The sequence below is a fragment of the Podarcis gaigeae genome (assembly GCF_964106915.1).
Source record: "Podarcis gaigeae genome assembly, chromosome: 10".
NCBI classification, from domain to species: domain Eukaryota; kingdom Metazoa; phylum Chordata; class Lepidosauria; order Squamata; family Lacertidae; genus Podarcis; species Podarcis gaigeae.
The window spans coordinates 44837729-44858369 of record NC_139686.1 but is presented as its reverse complement, the minus strand read 5'-3'; the positions used below and the strand labels follow the sequence as shown (position 1 = coordinate 44858369).

Genomic DNA, 20641 nt, shown 5'->3' with positions numbered 1-20641 from the left:
ATCCCAACCTCCAAGCTTTCTAGTTCCTGTGCTTATTTAGCAGATAGTTTTCCAATGGGAAAAGTGTGTGTGCAAACTTACAAATTAGAATTATTCTTGCCTGCTTTTATTTTATTTATTTCATAAAATTTACATCCTACTTGACTGTAAAAAACAAACAAACAAACAAACCCCAAAACAGTCTTTGAAGAATGCAAGCATTCAGTGAACAGATGGAAACTCACAATCAGCAAAACAACACAAACTGCTGAGACTGTAGCAACTCTTTCTTAGCAGTGATCTGTGTGCTGCGTGGGAGGCTGCAGGGGCACCAGATGGGGAGCTGGGTACAGAGCTCATTGCACTTGAGACTATGAGACAAGAGCCCCCAGGAGTCCTCCCAGGCCCTGAAAGCCTATAGAGCCAGAGCCTGGGCCCTTACAGGTACCCAAAGAAGCAGATGTATTTCACAACAGGATGGGAAGTAATGAAACAGAGATGGGGGACCTTCTTCAGATAGCAGGTAGTTGGCCCTTTTAAGGGCCTGAAGTTCTCTGCAAGTGGTGGAGCCTGGAGGACATAGTCAAGAGACAGAGAGTTAAAAGGCCTCAGTCTGCTCCCATCTTTTGTCAGAGCAAATTGGTCCTCTCTCTCTCTCTCTTTATTGATACAACAAAAAAGGAAAAAAACAAGACAAAAATACAAACTAAACAGTGATAAAGACTATATTAATTACAAATCAATACAGCAAAAAGTGGTCCTTAGACTATAGACCCGACCTCCCGTCCATTCCTTATTTCAATTATCTATTATTTGTTGCCAATACACATTTTTATCTTAAATTAACTAATTATTAATTAATCTTAAGCTTCATATATTTCTTAAAATCTACTACTAAAGTTATTCAAAAGCTGTGACAGAGTTTAAACTACTGTAATTGTTTTTCAAATAAACTTTGAAGATTTCCCATTTTGAGATAAATTCCTGTTTTGGTTTGTTCTTTATTTTTCCTGATAAACTATCTAACTCTGCATAATCTGTTAGCTTTTGGATCCATTCATGGATAGAGAGGATTTCATCACTCTTCCACTTTGTAGTGATAAGAACTCTTGCTGCCACTGTGGCATATAAAAATATACTCTTCATTTTTTGTGGGATAGCCAAATCTGTGATCCCCAGGAGATAAGCTTCTGGTTTTCTCTTATAGGAAATCTTTATTTATTTTTTTATTTCTAAGTGGATACTCTCCCAAAAGGCCTGGATTTTTTATTTTATTTTTGCATAGCCACCACATGTGATAGAAAGTGCCTGATTTATTTCCACACCTCCAGTAATTACTTGGGACACTTTTGTACATCTTTAACAGTTTCCATGGTGTTAGATACCATTGGTGTTGCATTTTTAGGAAGGTTTCTCTTAAGATATAACAGTTTGTGAATTTCCAATTATTCTTCCACAAATTTTCCCACTGTGGCATGGTTATTGAATACCCAAAGTCTTATGACCACTTAACCATGGCCACTGTGACCTCCTCCTCCTTGACTTCCTAGTCAAGGAGGAGTCAGTATGCTTTGGAGAGGGTTTTGCTTTTAGAATTTACTGGCTTGGATTCGAATCGTGAGATTTCTATTGCGAAACCCTTTTGTTTATCAGATTTGAATTTTTCATGTACCTGATGGTATTGGAACCAATCTGAGACGTACTCTCTCGATTCCTCAAAACTTTTAAATTTTAATTGGTTATCTTCTTCCTTTAAAAGAGTTTTATATGTTGGCCAGATTTCCTGAGTATTTTTCCTTTTCACCATGGAAGCTTCAATTGGGGAGGTCCACCACGGAACTTTAGGCTCCAACAGGTCTTTATATTTCTCCCAGACTGCAAAAAGTGACTTCCTAATTATGTGATTTGTGAAGTTTTTTTATGGATTTTGGCTTTTCCTTATATAAAGTAAGCATGCCATCCCCATCGATTGTCAAAGCTCTCCAGATCCAGGAGGTCCGGGTCCTGCAGTTTGCACCAGTCCTTCAACCATGTGAGGTAGGCTGCCTCATAATATAGTTTCAGATTGGGTAGGGAGAAGCCTCCTCTGTCCTTTATATCTATTAAAATCAGATGTTTAATTCTGGGTCTCTTCCCTTCCCATAAGAATTTGGAAATCTCTCTTTGCCATATCTTGAGGCAGCCACTACTTCTCTTCTCAGTGCTCTGCCTAACCACAAAACAGCTAGAGCCACAAGCAGTAGAGAAACAATACTACCTTGTGCCAGTACCAGGGACTCCAGTGTATGACCTGGAGGCAAAGGCCTGGCGAAAACCAGTAGCCATTATTGGAGAAAGAGGTTTGGAAGAGAGATTCCTACTTTCCAGAAACAGAGTTAGCACAATGGCAGTTGCTCCAAGCACACTAAAACTTGGTTAGATTTCCATCTGCCCTTATCTACTTTTAAACAAATGTTAACCACAAAAATACATAAGCTAGAATAAATCACACACACTTAGCTTTGCAAATAAGTGAATATTTTACTCAGAGAGTTTTAGAAATTACAGCAACACTTCAGCCACTGACAATAAAATAAAGAAGAAAATGGTTCTAAGCAACTTAAAAAGAAAACAATTTCATTTCCTTACAAAAGAACTATGCGATCTTGCATTAGCAAAGATGTAGGTTGTAAAAATCTTCTTTTAGAGAGATTTTCCATTCACTTGGTTTTAATACAGTACATGAGCTGGGAACCATGCTGCAGTTCCAGCTTGTTCCAGAAAGCAGCAGAGAGAGAAAAGAGGGACATTCTAGGAAGCCATACAGATGGACAAAGGAGTATGTCTCTGAATGTGAGTTGCTGGGAACGATAAGTAAAAGAGCACTGATGCACCCAAGTCCTGCTCATAGTTGCTTTGAGAATGGCATTGAGATTGGATGCGGGTGGGGCTGTGGTCTAAACCACTGAGCCTCTTGGGCTTGCCGAACAGAAGGTTGGCGGTTCGAATCCACACAATGGGGTGAGCTCCCATTGCTCTGTCCCAGCTCCTGCCCACTTAGCAGTTTGAAAGCACACCAGTACAAGTAGATAAATAGGTACCGCTGTGGCGGGAAGGTAAACGGTGTTTCCGTGCACTCTGGTTTCCGTCACAGTGTTCCATTGCACCAGGAGCAGTTTAGTCATGCTGGCCACATGACCCGGGAAGCTCTCTGTGGACAAACGCTGGCTCCCTTGGCCTGAAAGTGAGATGAGCGCCACAACCCCATAGTCGCCTTTGACTGGACTTAACCGTCCAGGGGTCCTTTACCTTTTTTACCTTTTTAGGCAGATGATCTAACCATCTCTGGTATTTCTTTGTTTTTCACACCTTTATCACTTAACAACTTTGCATTTGATACACATCATTTCACCAGAATTTCATGACCTGCCCTTCTCAGGAAATGTTACATCGGCTTTCAGTGCTAATTACAGTAATTCTTTGAGTATGAAACCCTGTGTCACAATCAAGCCAGATATTATTTATTTATTGTTCACCTTTCACCCCCGGGTCCCAGGGCAGGTATACAACATCTTAACTGTTCTTAATATGGTGTTTTAAACAACTTCCAATCACAAAAATAAGATGGGCCCTAAAAATATAACCTCAAGTGTAAAAAGCCAGAGTAAAGAGGTGCATCAGCAGCAGCATTATCAGAAGCTCTCTAATGAAGGTGCCAGGTATACCTCTGTAGGGAGGGAAGTCCATAGCATAGGTGAAGTTGCAAGCACCCCAAGCTTCTAACACAGAGGAACTGTTAAGAAGCCCCCCCCCCCCGCAAATCTCAGCACGAAGGTCTGTAGGCAAGACCGGCAGAGCTCTGAATGACCTACAGTAGGTCAGCAAGTGGTGTTGATTTTCAATTATTTTACTACAGCATTAATGATATGGTTTGTCTCTCCCCAGTTAGGCCACTTCAGATCCCAGGTCTGTACCATACCCTTCAACATTTTTGTCCCCTGAAATCAGGACATCAGGAGAGGCACGCCTTCTGATCTGACACTCTGGCACTCAACAGCAGGGTGCACCAGAGCTCCTGACTCGAATTGGACCGAAAAATGGGACATTCCAGGATGCAAACAGAAGCCATGATTGGCTTCTGTGGTTCCGGGATGTCCCGCATAAAACAGGACAGTTGTGGGGTATGTATTAACCCAGATGTAGATTTGTACGTTCACATGCAGGTCTTTCCACCGTATTCCCCTTGGGGTACCCATGACTCTGACCGCTAAGCTACCATTTTGCATCTGGTTTTGATTAGTAGGTCATGAGATTCTGGAGGGAAACTGAGTCGATCCTGCAAGCCTGATGCATTTTTCAGTTCTGAAACTCCTGCAAGTTAACACTTGAACATCTCAAGGCTATGAAAGCACTTCTCATTTGAACAGGCTCACATTTAGAATCCTATGTTAAAACAGGGGGATGGGCAGGCATTTATCAAACTAAATTTTATTTCCTTTGTTTTCATTTGCTGTACAATGTTGTCTGCTTTGATAAAGGGTAGGTAAAATGATTAAATGAATTGTTTAAAATGTGACCCGTTCTGAGAGGTAATGTAAAGTGTGTGTGTGTGTGTGTGTGTGTGTGTGTGTGTGTGAGAGAGAGAGAGAGAGAGAGAGAGAGAGAGAAATTCTTGGGATTTCCAGCATTCTTATAATCGACATGAAAAAACCTAGTGAATGTCTTAGTTGTTCTGTTTCGTTTTTTCTAATGCTGGCTAAAGAACTCAGCAATAATAGTGATAGATGTGGTCACATTTCTTTTCAAAGATGCAGCTTGCAAGGTAATGAGTGACTCTTACTTCCTGCGGATAAACATCCCCCCACCCTGAGAAACACAGTTCAAAGTCCCTCCCTTCTTAGTGGCTGCAAAAGTGTCATGTAACTGTGAGGTCTTTTGCTGAAAACCATCTTCCTTTCTGCTAACTCATCATATGGAAATTAGCCAATGACACATCCCTCAAGTAGATTCATACAATGAATCCCAAGTAGGGCTGGGCAACTGCATCAATTTCAGTTTCTTACATTTCCACTCTTAAATTCAGTTCTCCATATTTCCACATCACTTTGCAGTTATTTTTTAAGTTCCCGGGAGAAAATGTCAACAAATTTATCGTAATATACAGCCTTTTTGCAAACACTTTCTGCTAACATAATGCATTTGTAAATGCTGTTCAAAACAATAAATGCACTTTTTTTTGCATACTTTACCCTAGTACAGTGGTACCTCGGGTTACATACGCTTCAGGTTACATACGCTTCAGGTTACAGACTCCGCTAACCCAGAAATAGTACCTCGGGTTAAGAACTTTGCTTCAGGATGAGAACAGAAATCGTGCTCCGGCAGTGTGGCAGCAGCAGGAGGCCCCATTAGCTAAAGTGGTGCTTCAGGTTAAGAACAGTTTCAGGTTAAGAACGGACCTCCAGAACGAATTAAGTTCTTAACCTGAGGTACCACTGTATCTGCATTATTGTGTACAGTGCTTGGCTGCAGAACTGCGTTTCAAAATTAAAAGCACATTTTTTTGAAAGATAGTTGCATTTTAGTTCCTTGTATTATTTCAGGAAAGGTGAAATTTGTGTGAAATTTAAACATGAACTGAATCGAATTTTCACAGATCCCTAACTCCAGTAAAAGACTTCCAAAAAGGTTCAGATAAATCACAGGCATCTCTAACAGTTTGAGCAGCAATATAATTGTGGTAGTTTTCTAGTTGCAAATGAAGCTCTATGTGAGCAGGGAGCAGCTGCCCAGGTTCCACATACAGAGTATTTTGGTTTTTTTGAAGAGAGGAGTCACTCTTTGTAGGGAAGAGAAGGCACATCACAGGCCCACCGGAGCCACTGGATCGGGACAATAATGTGGAAAGAAACTGCAGCGAAACAGGTAGGACAAGCTTCAGCATCAGTTTAGCACAAGTTAGCACCATTAAATCAATATGCCTTTATATATGCAGGACGCGGGTGACACTGACGGGACGTGGGTGGTGCTGTGGGTTAAACCACAGTGCCTAGGACTTGCCAATCAGAAGGTCGGCAGTTCGAATCCCCGCAACGGGGTGAGCTTCCGTTGCTCGGTCCCTGCTCTTGCCAACCTGGCAGTTCGAAAGCACATCAAAGTGCAAGTAGATAAATAGGTACTGCTCCGGCGGGAAGGTAAACGGCGTTTCCGTGCACTGCTCTGGTTCGCCAGAAGCGGCTTAATCATGCTGGCCATATGACCCGGAAGCTGTACGCTGGCTCCCTCGGCCAATAAAGCGAGATGAGCGCCGCAACCCCAGAGTCGGCCACGACTGGACCTAATGGTCAGGGGTCCCTTTACCCTTTACCTTTACAAGAGTTTTTCCCACCCATGCACTGAAGTTTTCCTTCTCACAACAGAAGACCTGCACACATGGAATTCTGACTCATGGCCAATCACCCTAGTCCTGCAATCTTCTGATTGGCTCGATGGGGTTGTTCATATACGTCAATCCACAGAATATTTTGCCACTCAAGGCGAAACTTGCTAAAGTTCCAGGTAACTTTGAAAGCTGCTTGCCAGTGTCAGCTGGGGAAGGAGTTGGTTGGGAGTCTGTACATGTGCTTTCTCACCTGGGAGCTGTTAAGCTCCTGGAGACTGCTTGTTCTCCTTCTCTCCTGAGCCTTGCTAGAGGAGCACGCCAACAGCTAGGGAGCTCTTGTCCTGTGTCTCTTTGCCGGGGGGGGGGGGGGCTCTGCCTTTGAGAGGAGAAAGGCTGAGAGCCCAGTGCATGTCTCCAAAGGGACTGTGGAAAGCAATGACCTTAAGTATGCCACATGGAGAAAATGTCAGGAGTTCAGCCTACACTCGAGTAGGACCCTGGCAGAGACACATGCCCGACTGGCATGTTCTATCCCTCCTGGTCGATTGTTCGGGAGCTTCATAAGCTTTCTTCAGCCCGAACATCACAGCGACCAATGCCAACCAACACCGGCACACTTAGGGATCTGCAGAGTTTGCGCATCATGTGCGTGACAGACCTCAGCAACTCAGCAGGTTGGCTAATCTACTTTATTTACATATACAGTGGTACCTCGGGTTACATATGCTTCAGGTTACAGATGTTTCAAGTTACAGACTCCGCTAACCCAGAAATAGTACCTCGGATTAGGAACTTTGTTTCAGGATGAGAACAGAAATCATGCTCCGGCAGCGCGGTGGCAGCAGGAAGCCCCATTAGCTAAAGTGGTGCTTCAGGTTAAGAACAGTTTCAGGTTAAGAACGGACCTCTGGAACGAATTAAGTACTTAACCTGAGGTACCACTGTAAACACACATGGACCACTGCAACATGGCTCCCTCTCTCTCTAGCATCAGACAGTAAAGAGAAAAAGAACAAAGGACAATAGTCCCACATCACGGAACACAGTAACACAAATATCCTGTCTCCATCACTTCCCACTCTGTGGAGTCAAAACATATACCGTCATGTGATAGACAACAATCCTATGACTGCAATCATGGAGCAGGAATTCTAACAGAAAAGACATCACAGACAACCTGCCACACGTGCCTGAAAACAACATAGAAGTGAATAAATGAATATGACTATGTGGGTCCCATTAATTTCAATGGGTCCACCATGAGTAAAACCTAGTTGAATACCATCCTACAACTTCCATCAACCCAGCCATCATAGCCAATGGTCAGAGGTGATGGGAACTGGTGTCCAACAACTTCTGGAGAGCAATGTATTGACTAGCTCTACCTTAAAAAGAAATAGCAGAGAGGAGCTACTTCCTTTCTATCGCAGCGATAGATATAATAATAATAATAATAATAATAATAATAATAATAATAATAATAATAATTATTATTATTATTATTATTATTATTAATAATAATAATATTATTATTAATACCCCGTCCATCTGGCTGGGTTTCACCAGCCACTCTGGGCGGCTTCCAAAAGGATATTAAAATACTGTGATACATCAAACATTAAAAGCTTCCCTAAAAAGATAGGTCTACTTCTAGGGCAAATTACTATGGAATTGATCCAGCTGGGCCCAGGTGGTGCAAGGAGTTGCCCTGTTTCCCCAACCCCAACCTAAGTGCATAATTGCTCATACAGATACCAGATAGGGACATTGCACAGAATGAGAAGCTCATTAAAACTTCCTATATGCAGAGGTGTACCTGGGCTACCTTGCGTCATTGGCAAGAAGATGTATTGACACGCTCCCAAGATCATGAGCCAGAAACTCAAAGTTTGCTTTTTGTTGCCTTTTGTGCTCCACCAGTGACTTCCTCCATGAGCCTCCCATTCTCAGAAATGCCCCCATGTTCTGATTATATATTGCCATGCATTGGCAGGGAAATGGGGAAATAAGATTTTATGGAGCTCTCACAAGCTTCTCCATGAGTAAATGTTGCAAGCATCCTTGATGAGATGGAGCCCTAAATATTTAGGATCAAGGTGCTAACTGCATGTTTTGAATTTTTAAATTAAGGAAGTACTGTATTGCCTATGAAGGCTGAAGTTGAGCAATAAAAACAATTACTTTGATTATTTATTGTCCCTGTCTGCAGTGATTCTGGTTTAAATGACTGCTAAAATGGCGCTGTGGGTTAAACCACAGAGCCTAGGACTTGCCAATCAGAAGGCCGGCAGTTCGAATCCCCGTGACGGGGTGAGCTCCTGTTGCTCAGTCCCTGCTCCTGCCAACCTAGCAGTTCGAAAGCACATCAAAGTGCAAGTAGATAAATAGGTACTGCTCTGGCGGAAAGATAAACGGCATTTCTGTGTGCTGCTCTGGTTCGCCGGAAGCTGCTTAGTCATGCTGGCCACATGACCCGGAAGCTGTTTGCGGACAAACGCTGGGTCCCTCAGCCTATAGAGCAAGATGAGCACCACAATTCCAGAGTTGTCCACGACTGGACTTAACGGTCAGGGGTCCCTTTACCTAAAATGTATGTGCAGCATATATATTTATTACTCAGCTGCTATATCCTTTTGAACGATATGCTCACTGTATCATTTGTTTCTTCTTCTTCCTAGAAGATTTAGGTTTATCTTGAGTGGGCTTTATCTTGAGGCAGCTTATAAGTATTTAAATGAATAAATAAATTAGTTTTTTTAAAAAAATAATCACAGTTATTCAGTGGCCATGGATTGCTTTGCTGTGCATCAGTAAGCAAATGAGCAGCTACAGTGTCATCTTCATTCAAAGTTTTTATCCAATATGCCCACCCGTTGGCTAATCTGACTTCTCCATTCAATGGAAAAGATGGACCTATATAAATCGCTGCCTCTTTCAAGCAGGGCATCCCAGACGCCTAAGTATTCTGCAGATCTCCTTCTCTGTGGGTGGAGAGAGAGGTCCACCTTTGGACAGGGAGTCCACCCTGGATGCCTCCCCAGAGCAGCAATGGAAAGGTCTGCTTCTGCTGCACCTCCAACTATGATGTTCTGAGAGCATAGAGGGCAAAAGGCATATTTGTTAGGGAAAGTTTTGAAAGTTCTCATGCTACCTTGACACATCGCTGGAATGGGGAGAGGAGAAAGTGCGCCATAAATGGACCTGTCATGTATCCTTTCCCTGCAGCCAACTCCTCCCGCCTTTCATCCTGGCTGATGTGAGATTTGGCAGGGTGGTTCTGCCACCACTGATTCTCACTACCCTAGCTTCCTTGGATTGCTCTGTTCATTGGATAGAAGTTGTAAGCAGGAGGCACTCCCAATGTACATTAGACCAGGTACACCAACCAAAATATTCCCATCACTGGTCCTGCTGCCAGCCTCCCACACTGCTTCTGCCTTCTGAACTATGTTCCTCTGCAAACGCTGTTCCTCATCTATACCGTCCTCCTGCTCCTGGGAAGATTCAGAGTCAGAAGGAGGGGGCAGCTCCCACCATTCCTCCTCAGTGCAGTCGTCCTCAACACAGTCCCTGACAATAAATAAATGCATTGCTTGTGTACGGTGTAAAAGGTAAAGGTAAAGGTACCCCTGCCTGTACGGGCCAGTCTTGACAGACTCTGGGGTTGTGCGCCCATCTCACTCAAGAGGCCAGGGGCCAGCGCTGTCCGGAGACACTTCCGGGTCACGTGGCCAGCGTGACAAAGCTGCATCTGGGGAGCCAGAGCCGCACACGGAAACGCCGTTTACCTTCCCGCTGGTAAGCGGTCCCTATTTATCTACTTGCACCCGGAGGTGCTTTTGAACTGCTAGGTTGGCAGGCGCTGGGACCGAGCAGCGGGAGCGCACCCCGCCGCAGGGATTCGAACCGCCGACCTTTCGATCGGCAAGTCCTAGGCGCTGAGGCTTTAACCCACAGCGCCACCTGCGTCCCATTGTGTACGGTGTACTGCATATGAAACTTAACAAGAATGGACAAGTGGACAAGTCACTGTAGTTATATGTTATTCTTGAAGACCAATAAAATTTGTTGGAGGGGTGCGGGGAGGACGGAAGATGGCAGGATCCCCAGGGCATGGCTGTCAACGTTTCCCTTTTTTTAAGGGAAATTCCCTTATTCTGAGTAGGATTCCTCGCAAGAAAAGGGAAAAGTTGACAGCTATGCCCCAGGGATGTGCTGCACAGAGAGCTGGCTTCAGGCCTATTGGCTGACTAACTCTGCGTTACAAACATGACATAAAGGCTGGCAATATCAGCCCTGCCATCAACTCTATTCACGGTCAGTCTTTGACAGAAAGACTTGAATTAAAATTTAAGCATGTGGCTGGATGTCCTTATTTTCAGTCCTTCCCTTGACTCCTTATGAGCACAAGGGCTCCCTCTGGTGCAGACACCCACCCCACTTGCAAAGACGTCCTTCTCACTGCCCTGATTGGGCAGCTGTGCACACCCAAGGAGATGGCTGTGGAGAATTGCCTCTGCCACTGAAGAGAACATGGAAGCCCTGTGTGGATAGAAGCCCATTTCCCAATGGGGATCATGAAGTAATAATAAAACTAATTTCTTTCTCCAGTCTCTTTGTGATCTTCAGTTGCCAAAACAACAACAACAACACTTGACACTTTGGAAACAGAATAATATTTTGTTTAATTAAATAATTTATATGCACTCCATGGAAGATGCCAAGTAAACTCTGGACAGGTTCTAACTGACCCTCTTAACAAATATCAGAAGATAAATAAGAATTCAGTTCTATTAATTTATTACATAACATGAATTATAAATACTTCAAATCAGATGCTGATTTGTGTGTGGTTTTTTTTACAAAATTGGCATTTATAAATAATTATTTTAAACTGTTAAATATAAATAAATAGTTTTATATATATATTAAAAGAAGCTCTCTGTAGAAAAACAATGCTAGCCTCTGGGATTTGGTTTGTATCGCATCGGGACGCTGGGGTTGTGCCTTCGGCTTCTCCTCTTTCTTTTAACTTCCTCTTTGTTCACCTCCAACATGACGTCGTAAAATTCAGTGATTGCCTTGCGCTGAATTTTCACATTATCCATCTGATTAAAATGACAAAAATGCATTAGCTTAACAGTTCGCAGGGAATTATGCTCCGTCTATATTTACTGGAGAAATGGCACTTTTAAAAAATAATGTAATGACATTCCATAAAGCCTATGAATGGCAGAAAGACAAACTCAAATGCCAACAATGCAGATGTGGAGCTCCCTTGTTTGTAAGCCCCTTCTCAGTCATTTCAGTCAAATAATAATAACACAATCTAAGAAAGCAAAATAATTATGCATCGTTCGTAGGGTCCCATCACCCTCACAGAAATGAAGGGGACAATGCAAATACACAATAGAGTAATACATGTGAATTATTGAATAGGGGTCAATGATCTACCCTTTATTATTTGTCTGGGTTTTACTCCACCCTTCCTCTATAACAGGGGTGGCCAATGTGGTGCTCTACAGATCTCACCAGCCCCAGTGAGCAATGGGGAAGGGATAATGGGAGTTGTAGTCCAGCAACATCTTGAAGGCATCACATTGGCTATCCCCAGGTGACATACAGGGCCCTTCCTCCACCGTTTCCCCCAAAATAGGAAGGCGTATGAGGCAGTAGCTGGCCCAAAGTCCAGTAATTATTATGGCTGAGCAGAAATGTCACCCTAGATCTAAGCAGTCTAATTCCAACATTCCACTCATTAAACGACATTGACTGGTCACCAGCCCACATCTTGCTTGACATTATCCCTGGAGCATTTAACAATGAAGACAACAACACTGCCTGTTTGTGAAACAGGCTAGAAAACACTGACTGGCTACAAAACTTGATTTAACTTCCTGTGGACCCATGACTGGTACCAAATAAAAATCTGGACTTGTTTAGCTTTCAATGCCTACTTATGCAAGGGATATACCGTATTTTTCCATCTATAAGACGTCCCCATGTATATGATGCCCCCTATTTTGGGGGACTCGCCAATCTACCCTTGGCACTATCCATGTATAAGATGCCCCCTGATTTTTGACATTGTTTTTTAGGGAAAAAAACCTACTCTTATACACAGAAAAGTACGGTAATTCACCATTTCATGCTTCTTTCATGTAGCATCTACTTCCTTTCCCCACCACCAACCAGACTTACTAGGGTTGCCATGTGTCCTCTTTTTCCAGGACACATCCTCTTTTTCAGGGCTAAAATTTCTGTCTGGGTGGATTTTCTAAATTTGCCAAAATCTCCCTGGCTATACTTTCTGGGTGAGACATAGACATAACTGGTGGTTGAGGACTTGCTTTCCTCTTCCCTTCTCCTGCCCCCCTCAGCAATATATCACAGCTTCTATAGCCTACATATTTAAAATGAGAGTCGTCACAGCATCCTCTTTTTTGCTCTTCAAAATATGGCAACCTTACTTGAGCAGTACTAAGAATTACATGAAGTTGAGCAGGCCTCAGCTTGATCAGCACGTGGAGTGAAAACTGCCTGGCTACAGCTTTGTTTGCCTAATTGAGCTATTTTCAAGGAAGGTCAGGTTAACTTTTTTAATAAATACATTATGTGCAAACATCAGCACTGATATGTTCACCCACAGATTCTGACTTTGAGCCGTGTGGCAACCCTGCTGTGTTCAGACTTGACCTTAGGTGAATATCCTTATGTTCCCTATTGTTTCAAATTATCTGGTAACATATAATTGTGTGATGAGCTGCATTGCATTCCTAATATATGGTAAGATACACCTGTGATTTTCAATGTGACGTTTTTGGTGGCAGAGGAGATTTTCAGAATGCATCAGCAAGACTGTTGGCCCAAACCATTGACCTGTTGAAGCTTCTGCCAAAAGATTCCTTTAGTCCAGCATCCTGGTTTCCACAGGGTACAACCATTGGCTTCAATAAAGTCCGCAAGTAGGATATGAAGGCAGTGGGGCCTTCTTACAAGCGGTGGCCAGAACTCCATACAGTGGGTGGAGCTACACTCATGGTTTTTAACATGAAGGAAGGGTTTTGATAACCATATGGGCACTTTGAACATTTGTGATGCGTTATTAAAATGTGATACCAGAGGGCGTTACAGAGTATCCACCAAGACCACCCACCATGTATGATCTAGTTGAGATGCCTCATTGCTGGGGCTGGACCAAGTGACCTTCACAGTCCCTTCCAATTCTACATTCTATGATTCTATGACCAACATCTCTTTCCTTTTTAGTTACTGCCAGTTCACAGCACACCCGTCCTCCTTTGGGAGGAAGGGCAGGATATAAATTTAATGATATAATTAATTAATTAATTAATTAATTAATTAATCCCAGTGTGTAACCCATCAGTCCATTCTTCAATAGCGTAGAGTGAGCCACTTATCCCTCAGACAGACAGACAGACATTATATTCAGTGACATAAGCAAAAGGAAGAATGTAATATTACCGGAAGTTTTGCTATCTCAATTAGATCTTTTGCTTTTTTCAAGCTTTCGCTGTAACTCTCTTTATAGACTTGCAGGACTTCTACCAAACTCCTGACATCCTTTGGATTTTGAGTGCTGTTTAGATTAGTCAGCAGGTCCCAGTATTTGGAAATCATCTGAGCGAGCAAGATCTTTCTTTCATGGGCCTGTCAGAAAACGAGCCCCAAAGAGAAAGAAAGAGAGAGAGAATGGATTAGTAACATTTCCCAGTAACAGAAATATGGAAAATTATTGCATAACATTTCTCTCCTGTTCTTCCTTCCAAAATTGCCCAGGGCACCAAACAAGGCACTAAGATGATACAATTAAAAATAAAACAAATAAAAGCATTTGAAAACGTTAAGGGCATCTAAAAACTTATTAAAATATTAAGAGCCCCTAAAAACATTGACAATTAATCACATATCCTCAGACATACTAAGCTCAAGGTTTCCAGGAACTGTATCCTTCAGGCATAAATGCCTGGAATGTTCTTCAATTCCTTCTGAATGTTAATAATGAAGGCCCTCAGAACCTTTCTTATGGCCATTGTTGGCATTAGTGTTGTTATACCTTGAGTAAGCCATTTGGCAAAAGCCAAAGCAGTGGTGAGCTCCCTTTTGAAACAAGAACGGCTTCTTGAGGGTTTCTCCTGATAGCACCAGAAGCACTCCAGTAAAAGTGATAGATTTCCACCTTTCAATTTTAGTTTACTTATCTCATTATGAAAGAGAATGTAAACAGTATGTCTGATCTACAAAGCTCTCTGGTGATATTGGCTAGCCTTCCTCAATCTGGGGGCTTCTGGGAGTTGTAGTTCAAGACATCTGGAGGGCACCGGGTTAGGGAATGATGATATAGTCCATGTGAGGGTGCAGTGGATGGTTAATAGTCCAAGGCCAACTGCTAGGCAGCAACTGACATTTCACGTCAGATGATTGGTGTTGTACGAAACCTGTCCAAATATTTACACAAACTGAGACAATTACCTGTGACCATAGAGCGTTCTTCAGATGAGTCCTGAAAATGGCGCCACCCTCGGCAACATCAGGCTGACTGGTGTTCTGCAATACAAAATGCAAATGTCTCAACCAAACGTGTAGCATTATTCAGTCTGGGCCATGAACATTCAGGCTCAGCTCCAGCATTTTTCCTCCTTAGTCACATGACTGAGGCACAGATGTATAGCTCATCTCCACCATGGGTGCCAACTTGAATAAAATATTGGGGGGGGGCACAGGCAACACATGATCACCCACATGATATGGTGCGCACACAACCATTTGAATGGCATATATGCCTATCAACTTTGGGAATCCCGGCCCCCTCAAATATTTTATTGGAGGGGTGACAACCCCTCGGCCCCTAAGAGTTGGCTGCTATTGTATCATAGCAGTGCTTTAGACAGGCCCCCTCCCTGTTAAACATTCAAGCACCTACTGAAGACTTATTTTCTTCCAGCAGGCATTTCAACAAAATTCTGATTTCATCATTTTAACTGTATTATTATTATTATTATACTTGTACACTGCTTTGAGATTCTTGTAATTAAGACTGTTGTAATTAAGTGGCATATAAATTGTCCCCCTGCCCCAGGTTTGAGTCATCTGATTCACTTCAAAGATAACTTTAAAGCAAATTTCCTCAGCAGGGCTGGACTTATAGGTTTCAGTTTAGAAAGACTGTGTATACTCTGCTTTCACTTCCACGTACACCCCTTAATAATAATAATAGCCCACCCATCTGACTGGGTTGCCCCGGCCACTCTGGGTGGCTTCCAACATTGCAGTCTGAAACACCTGGAGAAGGTTAGTTTGTGAATACTGCCCTAGAGGAACAAACACATTCTGTCGGACTAAATGTGCATGAGTTATTTTCACTTGAATATCTTCTACATTTAACAAATAAATTCACCAAACTGACAATCTTCCTTCTTTTTTTAAGTACCGTGTGTCTCAGCCAAGATGGACACCTATTATAACATTATAAAACTTGAATAACAGAACTGACAAGCTTGTATCGACCCCTGTGGAGAGATGCTCAACCAAACAGAGGGTAAAGGTAATGGCAGGCAATACATTTACAACGGGCTCCAAGCCAGGAGAGAGCAAGTACGAAGAAGGAGCGGTAGCCAAGGAGTCAAGAGCTAGACTATGGTGAGGCTTGTCAATGCAACATAGAAGGAAGGAAAAGGCAGCACCTTTGAGGTTTGCTATCCCAAGAGTGAGTCAAGAAGAGGAGGAAAGGAGAGGCGACCGATGTAACTGAAGAAAGAGGGATTAATGTGGAAGCAAAACTGCTTAGATAAGCAGATATCAGGAGGGTGGGAAAGGCTCTAAACTCATCTGAATGGAGAGATCACCAGTCGACATCTCCCCAAAGGAACAAGAATCCCTCGGGTTTTGAAGGCCCTTAGGATCCATAATGGGGGGGGGAGCCTGGACTTTATGGAGAGGGGCACATTATAAATTAAATAAGCAATAAAAGCAGCAGCAACAACAATCATCATAATTAATATAATATTTAGAAAAATATATTCCCATGAGGAATTCAGTTTTGTATTGTTTAACGTCACAGTGAAAAGCACACGATAGATATGAAGCTGTGCTAAGAAAGCTGTTGTGATTATCTTGGGCTAGTCATAGGAGAGGTGGCTGGTTCTTTGAGGGCTGAAGGAATGAAATATGTTTTGGGTGGCAAGTGATCGGTTGTGCTCGCCCACTCCATCTAGTTGATTCCTATTTCTGAACGATTCATTATAAAGAAAACCACACATAGATTTGTACCAGCTGTACATGTCAGGTTGATGACTAATACTAAATTGTGTGGTCTTATAAAACACCAAGGATATTTCAAATTCTCTTCTGAAGGCAATGGAAGAAACTTCCCTGCAACTTTACAAGAATCACCGAAATCGGTAAAATACAAAAAGATTACAAAATGAATGACACATAGTGTCGTAAAACCAGGTCTTAGCTCTTTGCCCAAGAATACTGGCATCCTCAAATAAGCCAGAGTATAGGCAAATGAAGAAAAGACAATAAGATTATCAGAAGTTATACTTACAAATTCTCTCTGCAGCTTGCTGATATGTTCTTTCATGCTTTCAAAAAGTGGCCCAGAGGGGACATGTCCATCAGAATAATTAATAGCCAGAAAGAGGAACAGGCAAATCTTCCAAACCATGGTTCTTGACTCAAAATGGAAATGCTGCTTTGTTGTATGTTTGGATGTCAGCCCCACTGGAGTCGTCTAACTTGGTCGTCAGCGGCACTTTCCAGTTTGATCTTAGCCACTCTGGGTGGTGATATTTATACCTGGCCGCCGAACATTTTTATGCATTTTTCACACATTTCAGGAGATGGTGTTAGATAGGAGGCGTGTCTGGTGTTTATTAATAGGCTTGGTTTGTGGGATTGTAGTGTTTAAAGTTTCCTTTAAATGACTAATGAATGATTAGCTACGTGTCCAACCTATGGTTCTTCAAGGATCCCTCGAAAGCATGCCCACACCACCAAGAGGACACAGGAGAATTTCCACATCAGCCCCCACCCCATTTTAAAGGAAACCCTATGCACACTACCCTGAAACTGCTTTAAAACTTTGTGGTGAGGGGACGAGCAAGACAGGAAATTCAGATTCAAAGTGTAATATTGCAAAGCGTATGTGTTAGTGACTCAGATGTGCATTTTTTTGCAAACCATCAGAAAGCAAAGAAACAATTGCATGTGGTTAATGGGTCATTTTGACAGGCATATCGCTTGTCTTCCTTTTTTTTTAGTATTGATTACTGCTGCACTCATCATTATTAAAAGATAAGACCAAAAAGATAATTATTATCAAAAGAAAATACCAAAAAGGATATATCTGCCTTTCATATCTGCCTTATGGATGATAAAAAATAATTATCATAGGGTTCTTTCCAAAGTCCATTATATCGATATTCCATCTTCACAAGAATTTCTGCTTGTGCAATGAAACATTCTCCCCCTCTTATCTCCCCACACTCCCCCTAATTCTGTTCTGGGGTCCTCCAAGCCCCTGGAGCTTATCTGGGGAGAATGCATGGGGGAGGGGGGAAAGTCCCATTTTATGAGCAAACTTATTTCGTTGAAATCACATTATACATTAAGGACACCTGAGAAAATCTATTATCCACATATCCACATGAGAGCAGGACAGAGTCCCACACAATGGGCTTTGAGTTAACCTAATATGCCATGTTTCTGCAACTAGAACCAGAACTATTTGGGAAATTTTCTTTGCAAAAATCTGTACGTTAGGCAATATTGCATACAAAAATTGTACTATGAGAAATATGCACCAAAATAAATATTCATGAGAAGTGGAAATGTAGAAACCTGAACTTAAGATTGGACACAATAGAAACTGAGAGAAACCAAAATTGAGATATTCACCCAACTGTAGTGTGAGGTAGGGATGGAGAGAATTCTGCATTTTGGAGAAAACCTCCTCTTTTTGCCCCCTTGTGACCAGTGCATGGAACAGATGATTGATCCGTGGAATGAGCCACACAATCATTGGACCCAACGGCATATTTGGTCCATACTATACTTACAAGGTGGTCTGAGGGTTTCATCTTTCTTCTTTTTTAATGTATTTAACATTTTAAACTGCCCAGAGGAGCTCTGTGGCCGTGCAGTGAAATATCTCTTGGGAAGTGCCACTTGTCACACTAACTCTGTGCCCACCCTCACTCTTCAAAAGTAAGATGCAGGGGGACATATTGCTTGTTTAGTCAATGCCTTAGTTGTGCTTAGCCATGTGCCTCTCATGTACCTGTCGCATCTTGTAACCTGTGCCTTACCCGTGTACCGATCTGATTTATGCAAAAAAAAAAAACCTTTGGCAGAAACCAGATTGGGAGTTCAACTTCTTCATCCAGCAGTGAGGACCAGGACAACTGTGTTCCATTTCACCATATTTTTCTCTGTGCCAAGATAGGACTCTCTGCGGTGGGCTGGCCAAAATGGCCTGATGGACATAGTGATACACTGAGCAGCGGGTCAAGTGGAGACAGTCATTGTGTGGAGTGATTTTAAGCAACCTGTGGGTGAGAGACCCATAATAAGTACACAAGAGCACACCATCCTTCCTAAATACATTCCAGAACAGGGAACAGAAGCCCACACTGAACTTCACCAGTGGCTTGTAGAAGCAGCAGCGGCTGGAGGAGCAGGGAAAATGGAGCCATGTTGCTCATTTGGTGTCAAGGCTATTCCTCCCCTGGTTGCAGCAAGAGCAGAGACAACAAGGCAGAGTCCCTTTTAATGAGTTTATTCATTCATAATAGTGAGAGATGAAAGAACGCAGCAAGCCCTGACAATGGTGTTGCTCCAACCGGACTCCTCCTCCCTCCTTCCTAGCAACAGCACCTTCCTTTATGGTGGCCGCTCATGGCCAGTTGTCTATGAGTCCTTTGTTCCTGCATTCTTAACAAACAACGAGTTCTGAGAAAAGAGGGGTGGGTCAGAAATACTCTCCAGTGACAATGTGTCAGCTGGCTGCCCTGCCTCTGTCTCCTCTCCCCTTCTTCTAACACTTTCCAACTCTTCTGTTCTTCTGTCTCTGAGCTGTGACCTTCCTCAAACCTCTGCTGTAAATCAATGCTGCATTCCTCTTCTCCTGCAGTGTCAGGAGAAGGGGGTGGATCTCCACCACTCCTCCTCCATCTCGTCCTCTTGAGTCCAATCCCTGATACCTAACTTCCCAACACCATGAAGTGCTGCTGGTTACTGAGAGGGAGTGGGGCAAGGCACTGGGAGCTCAGCAAGGTGTGGGCACAGTTGAGGAGCCAATCTGACTCTTCCGTTGCTGCCCCCATGCCATGCCAAGCTCCTCTCTGCCTTGCAGTGATGCATAGCATTGGAAAGCCAGGTGAGCAGTTGCTCCACCAGCCTCAATGGTGCAGAAGGATAGCAATATGTCTTTACATCCAACCGCTGAAAATGCTTCAACTAAAATATCCAGAAATTGACTTCTGGGCACTTACATCATCACACGGATCACAAAGTGGCAATGAGCTACAAATCAATAACCTGGATCGTCTTTCTGTTCCGAGCTGATGAACAAAAATGTGTGTTATTTGCCCTCAAATGATCAGTGTGCCTGAATCATATTCCGTTTCCATTAATCCACTTTTGAAATCATCTCGTTCATCCTATATAATTTCCTGGTCCTTTTCTCTAGACTAATAATACCTTAGTGAAATCTTCATCTCTGAATTGTAACCTAAGAGCACATAAGATAGATTTCACAACAGATTCCTAAAGAATTTCAGTCATTGGCACACAGACAATATACGTAGTTGCTGTGTGAGGTATTTTTAAGAGCATTGAAGATAATATGTTAGAACTGCCATTGTTCATTGTGTAGACATTTGTTTCTGTCATCCTCCATTGTTCCTGAATTGTTCCTCCATTGTTTTGAAGCAATATCAATTATAGCAGTCCACTGCAAACCTATGTAACTGCCATTATTTTCTATTAATACTGGAATTTGTCATTGCAAAAGAGCTTTTTGCCAGAAAGTCCTTAGCCCTACATAGAGCTGGCGTTCCCAGGATTCTTTATAAGCCTTCACAGTTAAGCAGGCCTGGAAACAAATTTGAGATTCAAATTTCTAGTGTAACCTTGTAGTTCACATGATGCCAAAAGCAATAACGGTTCTGTGACACTACTATGAATTCTGAAGAACCGTCATCTGTATACAGAGGTACCTCGGGTTAAGGACTTAATTCGTTCCAGAGGTCCGTTCTTAACCTGAAACTCTTCTTA

At 42.7% G+C, this 20641-nt stretch overlaps 1 protein-coding gene across 1 annotated transcript; it reads right to left on the bottom strand.

The window, feature by feature from the left end:
• Positions 1-11000: 11000 nt before the first annotated feature.
• IFNG (interferon gamma) lies at positions 11001-17099 on the bottom strand. The gene is made up of 4 exons (XM_083699578.1): positions 16911-17099; positions 14834-14908; positions 13826-14011; positions 11001-11448 (listed from the first exon to the last, which is right to left on the bottom strand). The coding sequence occupies exons 1-4, from the start codon at positions 17028-17030 to the stop codon at positions 11299-11301; spliced, it is 531 nt and encodes a 176-aa protein (XP_083555704.1). The 5' UTR covers positions 17031-17099; the 3' UTR covers positions 11001-11298.
• Positions 17100-20641: the final 3542 nt, after the last annotated feature.

Coding starts and splice junctions, on each gene's coding strand:
- IFNG (XM_083699578.1), bottom strand. CDS start 17,030: ATGGTTTGGAAGATTTGCCTGTTCCTCTTTCTGGCTATTAATTATTCT. Junction 14,909..16,910: donor GCAAGCTGCAGAGAGAATTT/GTAAGTATAACT, acceptor TTTGTATTGCAG/AACACCAGTCAGCCTGATGT. Junction 14,012..14,833: donor AGAACGCTCTATGGTCACAG/GTAATTGTCTCA, acceptor GTTTTCTGACAG/GCCCATGAAAGAAAGATCTT.